This window comes from Scylla paramamosain, chromosome 11, assembly GCF_035594125.1.
Source record: "Scylla paramamosain isolate STU-SP2022 chromosome 11, ASM3559412v1, whole genome shotgun sequence".
Classification (NCBI taxonomy): Eukaryota; Metazoa; Arthropoda; class Malacostraca; order Decapoda; family Portunidae; genus Scylla; species Scylla paramamosain.
The window spans coordinates 2,572,501-2,582,500 of NC_087161.1; the positions used below are offsets into that span (position 1 = coordinate 2,572,501).

At 39.9% G+C, this 10,000-nt stretch overlaps 1 protein-coding gene across 5 annotated transcripts in view; it reads right to left on the reverse strand.

The window, feature by feature from the left end:
- Positions 1–1,109: 1,109 nt before the first annotated feature.
- Positions 1,110–10,000, reverse strand: part of LOC135104820 (proline-rich protein 2-like) — a 125,824-nt gene continuing 116,933 nt past the window's right edge. For all 5 annotated transcript variants that reach the window (XR_010270546.1, XR_010270549.1, XM_064012452.1 and 2 more), the window contains one exon: positions 1,110–4,157. Coding sequence is in view for 3 of the 5 variants with exons in the window: in XM_064012452.1 (XP_063868522.1) it covers positions 4,097–4,157 (61 nt within the window). In the remaining 2 variants the exon portion in view is untranslated. The remainder of the gene's footprint in view (positions 4,158–10,000) is intronic.

The following is a 10,000-nucleotide window of genomic DNA, read 5'->3' on the forward strand; positions in this document are numbered from 1 at the left end:
CACCTGAACAGGTTGTCGGAGCTGCGCGTCTTGAGGAGTTCGGGGCACGTGCGACGCTTAAATAGGCGCCACTTGGGTCCCAGGGCGGCAGGGGGGCACCTGATTGGCCGAGGCCCCTGCACCGCCCCTGGGATACGGCCGCTCATTGGACGATACAAGGCACCCTGGCACAGCACTGAGCCGCGCCGCCCCACCATGTTCACGTCACGCCACTGGGGAACAGGGCGGCGGGAGGATAGGGGCGCCTCGGTGTTCGTCGCTGATAGGGGTGCTTGCCATGGGGCTGCGGGACATGGGCGGGGTGGGCGGCGCCTGGTGGGGGTGGCACAGGTGTGGGTGGGGGTGCTTGTGGAGGTGCAGGGGCGCGTTCCAAGTCGAAGTCCTCTAGGTTCTCCAGACTGAAGGAGTGGTTGAGGGGGGACTGCAAAAGAAGACCGCGTGCCCCACTGCCCCCGCCTCGCCCGCCACTTGTGCTGATGCTGCTGCTGCCGCTGACGCCGCCTACACGCCCGCTGATGCTTCGACTGGGGCTGGACATGGTGAGGGGCTTGTAGTTTGTTTGTCTGTTTGTCTCTCCTGTTTGTTTGTTTACTTGTTTTTCTTGTCTGTTTATTTTTGTCTAGATGTCTGTGTTTGTTTACTTGTGTCTTGTTTTCTTGTTCGTTTGTTTGTTTTTGCTTGCTTGTTTCTCTCTCTCTCTTACCTTTCTTTGTCTTCTTGTCTTTGTTTACTTGTTTGTTTGTTTACTTCTTTCTTTGTTTCTTTGTTTGTGTCCTTGTCTCTGCTTGTTTTCCTTGTTTGTCTGTCCGTTGTCTTTGTTTACTTGATTGCTTGTCTGCCTCCTTATCTTTGCTTGTTTGTAAGGAAGGAAGAATGACTAGACTGTGTTTGTATCTTGGTTTCTCTCCCTCTCGCAGCGAAGGAAAGATGGACGACTTGAGTTCAGATCTCCTTAGGTTTGTTTTGTTCAGTGAAGGAAGGGATGAAGTTTTTCCTTTTTTCCCTTTCTATACTTTTCTTTAGTCTGTTTGTTTGTTTACATTTAGGGAGGAAGACTAACTAGAATATTGTTTGTTTTCTATTTTTTTGCTTTGAGGTTTTTTTTTTAGTGTTTTTTTTTTTCTTGCTTCTTTTTTCGTACCTTTTTTTCCCGTTTCTGAGTCGTTTTCCTTTTCTCACTCTCTCCCTCTCACTGAACGACGAGGGAAATCCACGAATCAGAAAAAAAAAAAAGAACAGGAAGCGTATAATATTTTCTCTATGTTTTCTTCTCCAAATGAGGGTGTGAAGGAAAACTAAATAATCGGACGCAAGTATTTTTTTTTCCTTTCTCACTTTTCTCTAACTGAACGAATAAAGATCAGGAACAGGAGGATCTTATATGTAATTTCTCTTCCTTATTTACGTCCTCCCCAAATGAGGAAATGAAAGAAAATCAAACATGGAACTTAAATATTTTCTTCCTCACTTTTCTTTAAACACTCACTCCCTTTTAACTGAACGAACAAAGATAAAGAACAAGAGCACGAAGCGTATATATATATTTCGTCTTGCTTATTTATTTATTTACTTTCCTGCAAATGGACGAGTGAAGGAAAAAAAAAAACAAAGAAAACCACAAAATGCACTTCACGGATCTTGTTTTCTTCCCAGCTTTAATTGTCTCTCAGAATTAAGATGCACAGATGATGGCTGAAAAGAATGAAGGCCGCAGGAAGGTAAATAAAAAAAAGTATATACACACCACTCACTTCTTCAGCCTCTTCCCTCAAGCAAACCACTTCACCTGAGCACAACACAACCAGAGGAGGACTAGAACGAGATAAACCGCATCTCCACACTCCGTATCCTCAACTTCCGTGTGTCTATTGAAGGACTGGAAGGAAGACTAACAGTTAGAAGGAGGGAGATGGAATAAAGGACTGGAATGGCTGGAAGATTAAAGGAAAAGGGAACTGGAATGAAGGAATGGAATTGCTGGAATGATACCAACACCACTGGAAGATTAAAAGGGGACTGGAATGAAGGACTGGAATCTCAGGAATGAAATTAACAGTACTGGAAGGTTAAAAGAAAGGGGACTGGAATGAAGGACTGGAATTTCTGGAATAGTCGGTATCAGTGAAAATTTAAGTTAGAGATTGAGATAGATTATAGATAGGTAGAAAATAGACAATAGATAGATAGACGGAGAGAGAGAGAGAGAGAGAGAGAGAGAGAGAGAGAGAGAGAGAGAGAGAGAGAGAGAGAGAGAGAGAGAGAGAGAGAGAGAGAGAGAGAGAGAGAGAGAGAGAGAGAGAGAGAGAAAGGTGTCTGTCTTGTGTTACTCTTTAATCTCAGTCAGGTGTGGAGAGAGAGCATTCATTTCCTTCCTTCCTTCCTTCCTTCCTTCCTTCCTTCCTTTCTTCCTTCCTTCTTTCCTCCCTTCCTTTCTTTCTTCCTCTCCTGTCTTCACTCACTTTTGTTCGTTCATTGTTTTCCTTCACTCCCTCTCTCTTTCTTTCTTTCTTTTTCTTTTCTTTCTTCAGGTTTGTTTTCTTGTTTTGTTTGTTTGTTTGTTTTATTACTTTTCTTTTGTTTATTTCTTATACATTTACTTATTTCACTGCTTCGATAACTTTTTTCTCTCTCTCCTTTTCTTCTATTCCTTTATTCTCTCTCTCTTTTTTTTTCAGTTCCTTTCGTTATGTCACTTATTCATTGTTGTCCTGCACTTATTTCATTTTCTTCTTTTTCTTTTTTTTTTTATTTTTTCTCCCTTTCTTTCTCCAGCCACTCACTTCCACTTAGTCACAAATTTCACAACTTATTTCTTATTTTCCTTTTTTGTTTCTTATTTACGAGTCCTTTCCTCATTAAATTTTCCGTCTTCCTTCCTTCACTTAATTATTTCCCTCCTTCGTTAGGTTGTCTCCTTTATCTCCTTCGCCTTAATTAACTTACATTCCCACTTTGACTTCTTCTTTCTTCCTTCTTTCCGTCTTTCCTTCCTTCCTTCAGTTGTTCAATTCTTCACTTCTTTCCTCCTCTAATCTACTTTACTCGTTTCCTTTTCGTCTGTCACTCCGTTTTCTTCAAGCTTGCCTTCCTCCTTCTTTCTCCCTCCTCCTCTTCTTCCGTCTTCCTCTCTTCCTTGTCACTTCTCATCCTTCTCACTTCCTTTCCTTTATATAAGATTTTTTTTTCGTATATTCGTTTCTTCCTTTCTTCTTTTCTTTTCTTTCTTCCTTCCTTCTCAGTGTTTCTCTGTCTCCTTTCTTTCTTTCTTATTGACCTTGTTACTCTTTTCTTTTATATTTTTTACTTGTTTTTTTTCCTTCGTTCTTTCTATTTCTTGTCTTTTGATTTTTTAATGTTGTTTTCCTTCTTCACTTTCATCTATCTCGTCACTTTCTTTTTTTCTAATTTGTCTTGCTTTTCTCCTGTTTTGTTCGTGTTCTGTCTTTCATCCCTACCTTTCGTTTCTTTTGGTATTTGTTTGTTTGTTTCTTTTTTTTTACATTGTCCTTTTTCGTTTTGGTTTAGTTTTGTTTGCCTCCTCACTTTCTTTCTTTCTTTTCAAAACTCACCTTGTCAATTTTTTTTTTTTTTTTTTGTTGTTCTCTTTCACTTCTACTTTTATTGTTTGTTTTCGTTTTTTTTTATTTTTTTTTTTCTTCTTCGTTTTAGATTGTATTTCTACGAAGAACAAGTGACTCTTTTCACATAAAAATAAGTCTTTTTTATTTGTTTTGCCTTTATTTTTCTTAGGACGGCAATAAAAATGTTCTAATTACTATTATACTTTTTTTTTATCTGATACAAAATTTCTGGTTTCTTTTAATATCACGTTTCTTTTTTATTATTATTTTTTTATGATTTATTTTCTTTCGTCTCAGTCTAGTATGGAATTTGTTGTTTCCTTAAATATTCGCGGCACATCAATGTTTCTTTCACAGTCTAGTGCAAAAATAAAAGTCTTTCAGTCACTTTCATCACACACCTTTTTGATATTCAATACAAGAAAATAAATTTGCATTCACTTTTTTCATTGTTTTGTCTGCCTTTTTTTTTTCATTTGTACGTTTTTTTTATTTCCTTTTGCAATGTTTTGTGTCTAAGTCTGTTTTTTTTTCTTCTTTCCAATGTTTTTTTTTCTTCTTTTACTTTTCACATCCCTTTGTCACATAATTAAAAGAAGTAAGAAGAAAAACGATAAGATTCGCTATCGTTACATCTTTGTCTATATTCCCAATGATTCCCAGGAGCCCGCGTATCGCACATCACCCACATGTTCCTATTTCGGTAACATTTCTCATACAATTTTCCCATACAACAAAAATGAAGAAGAATAAAAGGAACCTACAACATTCACGATATATATATAGTTTTTTTTTAACGTTGTGTCTTAAATCTACAATTCTCCTCTACGCATGTCTTTCACTTCTACAGTATAAGTTTATTTCGTTTCTTAGTTATTGTAAAAGATAAAAAACTCTCTCTCTCTCTCTCTCTCTCTCTCTCTCTCTCTCCTCTCTCTCTCTCTCTCTCTCTCTCTCTCTCTCTCTCTGTTTATTCACCTCTTTACTAACCATTTATTTATTCGTCGTCACGTCCCACACAAGCCTTTTATTTCTTTCTTTCCACTTCACCTTTCACACCATTCCGTGCAGAGACAAACAAAATTGGAGAGGTGTAGGTAGGAGGGAGGCGAGGCAGAGAGAGGGAGTGAAGGTGAGAGGCAGGAAGGTGGAGGGAGGAAGGAAGGAAGAGGGGGAGGATCTGAGGAGGGTAAGAGTGTAGTGAACGAATGAATAAATGAATGAGTGAGTGAGTGAGTGAGTGAGTGAGTGAGTGAGGGAGGGAGGGAGGGGAGGGAGGGAGGGAGGGAGGGAGGGAAGGGAAGGGAAGGGAAGGGAAGGGAAGGGAAAGGAAAGAAGGATGGGAAGGAAAAACGAAAAAAGAAAGGAAGTCACAAAGGAAGGAAGAAAGGAAGGAGGAGAAAAAGGAATTAAGGATGGAGAGGAAGGAAGGACAGAACGAACAAACGAACTAACGAAGGAGCGAACGAGCGAAAGAAAGAAATAATGAAAAGAAAAAAAAGCAAGTAAAGAAAAAGGAAAGGCAGATTCGTATAAAAGAATGTGAGAATGAAATAAAAAAAAAGGAAGAGGAAAGTAAAAGGAAAAAAGAAGGATTTATTATACATATTTTTTTTTTTTTTTTTGCAAATAGAACAAAAAAAAAAAAACAAGAAAATAATATTTAAAAGAGGAAGAATGACTTGTCAGGTGAGCGACAGGTGAGGAGGGAGGGAGGGAGGGGTGGAGGGGTGGAGGGAAGGAGAGAGGAACAAGAGGAGAGAGGACAAGAGGGACAGGAGAGGCTGAGAGAAGGAGTGCCTCGTGTTCTATCTTATTAATCTCACGTGTCAATTTTTATTCACAAACCAAGAAAATCACTGCGGGTCTTCACTCTCAGCTGCACCTCTCCTTTGCACCCTTCCTCCTATTCTTCTCCTACTTCTCCTGCACTTAACTTCATCCTCCTCTTTCTCCTTCTTGTCCTACCTCCTCCTCCTCCTTGTCTCACTCCACCTCTTTCTCCACTCCCACTTATGTAAACTCCTTTCTGTAAAAATTTTCTATGTATTTTTTCTTCCTTCTCCTTCCTTGTACCTCTCTTCATATCATTGTTTTTTTTTTTCCCACTCACTTAACTTCCTCCTCCTCCTCCTCCTCCTCCTCATCCTCCTCCTCCTCCTCCTCCTCCTTCTCCTCCTCCTCGTCCTACTCCAAATCTTTCTCCTTCTCTCACTTTACGTAGACTCGTTTCTATAAAAATTTTCCATGTAACTTTTTTTTTCTGTCTTCCTGCATGACTTTTTATTCTTTTCTGACCCGCTGCCTGTGACTTCAACTTCTTCTTGCGACTAGAGAGGGAGGGAGGGAGGGAGGGTGGATGCGAGACACTTCCTCTCTTAAAGTTTTGGTATTCTATCAAACTGTCTGTCTGTCATTTTAAGGGACTGGCAAATTCGTTGGTTCTTTTTTCGTCTTTTTGTTGTTGTTGTTGTTGCCGTTGACCAGAGTCCACATGTAGGTTGGTGGGGAGAGGCCTTCGCCCTTTGGTTCCTTACTATCCTTCGTCTCTCATTTTTAATTTGTAAGTGTATCGTTCCTAAGGGAGTTAAGTTAGTCAGAGTCATCATGTCTGCTACTATTTGTTGTTCGTTTGTGTTCATTTGTGTTCTTTTGTGTTTCTTCCTTCTTTCTCCTCCTCCTTCTTCTCCTCCTCCTCCTCCTCCTCCTCCTCCTCCTCCTCCTCCTCCTCCTCGACTAACACCTTTTCTTCCCCCATCCATCTTCTCTTAGTCTGCTATTTTTTATTCTTTTTTGTGTTCCTTAGCGTCCCTTCTCCTCTTCCTCCTCCTCCTAAACCTTTTCTTCTCTTTCTCCTCCTTCTCCTCCATGTCCTCCACCTCCTCCTCCTCCTGTAACACCATCACCACCACAACCACCACCTTTTCTTCTCCTCCTCCTCTACCTCCTTCACCACGACCATCACTGCCTTTTCTTCTCTTCTTCCTTTTCCTCCTCCTCCTCCTTTCCTTCGTGCCTCTCCTCCCGTAGGATAAGCGATCAGATCCCCTTCAGAAGCGAGTTGGACCCCCCTTCAGGAGGACTTCAGAAAAGCGAGGTGGGAGGAGGGACAAAAAAAGGGAGCTGGGAAGGAGATGAAAGGAGAAGGGAGGGAGAAAAATTAATAAAGAAGAAGAGGGTTAATAAAAAGGTCTTAAGAGGAGGTTGAAGAGGATATGAAGAATTAGAGATATGGAGAGGAAAGGAAATGGGAGGAGGAGGAGGAGGAGGAGGAGGAGGAGGAGGAGGAGGAGGCAAGAAAGAGTGATGAGGAAGGATGAAGAAGGAAAGAAATAAGTGAAAACGAAATTGGAAGGCAGAAAAGCGACCAGGAGAAGATGAAAGAACAAGAAGACGAAGAAGAACAAGAGCAAGAACAAGAAGAACAAGAAGAAAAGAGCAAGAAAAGAAAATTAAAAAGAAGAGGAAGACGAACAGGACGAGAAGGAGAAGGAGAAAAGAGGAGGAGGGAGGAGGAGAAGGAGGAGGAGAAGGAGGAGAAGGAGGAGTAGGAGCTTAGGAAGGAATAAATTAAACAAGAGAAACAGAAGGAAGTGGATTGGTAGCATCAGTGAAGGATTTATTGCCACAAAGTGAGTGGATGGGGTCTAAATGCCCTTGTGGAGACCTTTAAAACCAACACTCATCCACCAAAACACTCCACCCACTTATCCACTGATCCATCCACTCACTCCTTGCCTATCCACTCATCCACTATTCATTCCTCCACCAGACAGCCTTCATTCATTCATTCATGCTATCTACTGAAGTCAGAGAGAGAGAGAGAGAGAGAGAGAGAGAGAGAGAGAGAGAGAGAGAGAGAGAGAGAGAGAGAGTCAATCAATAAGAAGGCAAAAAAGCGAAAAAAAAAACTAAAAAAAGACAAAATATAAAAAAAATAATGAAAGAAGAACAAATTTCGACATCAGAGAGAGAGAGAGAGAGAGAGAGAGAGAGAGAGAGAGAGAGAGAGAGAGAGAGAGAGAGAGCTGACACTGCCTAATAACCTCGCCAATGCCGCACTCAGGTAATAAGGGTAGTGCAAGAAGTAAACAGCAAGTAATAGGAGATGAGGGGCGGAAAGAAGAGAATAATAAGCCGTCCTATAACTTCACACCCCCCCGCCCTCCCCCCACCTGAGAGAGAGAGAGAGAGAGAGAGAGAGAGAGAGAGAGAGAGAGAGGGAGAGGGGGCGGGTTAGAACTCATGTGTTATTTTAATTTTAAGGTTGTACAAGAAGAATTAATATAAATACGTGTGTGTGTGTGTGTGTGTGTGTGTGTGTGTGTGTGTGTGTGTGTGTGTGTGTGTGTGTGTGTGTGTGTGTGTGTGTGTGTGTGTGTGTGTGTATGTGTGTGTGTGTTTTAATGAACATGAATACAAAAAGGAGGCGAAAAAAAAACTATTACGAATGAAAAATAAATAGACATGCTTAATTATTTTTCCACTCTTGGTTTTACTATTATCTTTTACAACTAAAACCACAATAAAGTAAATAAAAAAAATGAAAAAAAAACTTGCGTAATTACTCCTAACCTTACAAAAAAGAGAAAAAAACGGAAGTATAATTGAAATCCCGTTGGTACTCAATATTACTACTACTATTACTACTACTACTACTACTACTACTACTACTACTTTTACTACTACCACCATCATCATTATCAAACACACTTTCAACACTCATATGAGATAAAGAATAATAAGTGATTTGTAAATAAAGATAGTATAGTTATGCTTAAACACGTCAAAGAAAGATAGAAGAAAAAGAAAACGATAGAAAAAGAAAACGATAGAAAAAATAAAATAAACATGAACGTAACACAATGACATTAAAAAAGGAAAAAAAACAATATATAAAAGAAAGGATGATGATGAAGAAGAGTAACAGAAAGAGAGAGAGAAAGAAAAATAAACATCCAATTATCTGTGTGTCAGTGTGTGTGTGTGTGTGTGTGTGTGTGTGTGTATGTGTGTGTGTACGTTCACTTATCATCCTCACCAAATAAAAACGTCATTATTTATTGTCACGATAATAAATAGTGTACAAGTGATGCACACATGACACCACACCTTTCCACACCTGCCAATACCTCACACTTGCCTACATCCGTTCCTGACACTCACCTGGTCACACCTGCTTGCTTCACACCTGCACATATCTCTATCTTCAAGCTTCACTCACTCTCTCTCACACTTGACAGCACATTTCTAAATTAATTTGCCTCATATGTGCACACACCTGTTCAAATTTGTCCTCCAAACCTGCCCTACATTTGTCACTGTCACTGCCCCACACCTGTCCTCGTCTGTCACCATCCCACACCTACTTAGACCTCTTCACACCTGCCATACACCTATCATACACCTGGCCTACACCTCTCCTACACCTGTTACTGCTTCGTTTGCCAATTAATCCGTTCAATACTTTGATTGCCTCACACAAAACTGAACACGCAGTCTGGAAATTAAATCACACACAAAAAAAAAGTTTCCCTGATTTTGTTTTTTTATAGATTTTCGTGAGAGAGAGAGAGAGAGAGAGAGAGAGAGAGAGAGAGAGAGAGAGAGAGAGAGAGAGAGAGAGAGAGAGAGAGAGAGAGAATTATGCTTTTTATCTTGTTTGTTAAGGAATTTTCCGTCAATGTAAAAAAAAAGGAATAAGAGGGAATAAGATAAATGAGAGAGAAAAAAAACATTGCCGTTAAATTATTTCGAGTCACGTTTGTTTGCTCGTTTTTTTTTTTCTTCTTCTTTTTTGCTGTTGTTGTTTATTCGTGTTTCGCGTGGCGGCAATCTTTGCACGAACACACACACACACACACACACACACACACACACAGACCAAGACTACAAAGAAAAATGAGAACGAAGAAAAGGAAGGAGAAAAAAAAGCAAATAAACAAACAATAAAAAATAAAATGACTAGATGAAGAGAAAGCGAAGAAGAAACAAAAGAAAAAACACAAAATTAAGAAACAAGCACACGAAAAAAACAACGAAATTCAGAAAAAAACGAAAAAAAACACACACACAAACACAAACACACAAAACAAATAAAAACAAACAAAACAAACACAAAAGAAGAACAAACAACTAACCAAACACAAAAGAAAACAAACAAGACACAAGAAAGAGAGGACACTGCACACTTTTTAATGACGTAAAGAAGAAAGAGAAGAGGAAGAGAACAAGAGCAAGAGCAATAACGTGGTAAAAGGAAAAATAATACAATGCTAAGAGTTTTGGGAATAAGAGGAAAGAGTAAGAGGTTTTATTGCCAGTTGTGTCTTGCCTCGCTGACTCCATTCCCGGTGAAGAGGAAGAGGAAGAGGAAGAGGAGGAGGAGGAGGAGGAGGAGGAGGAGGAGGAGGAGGAGG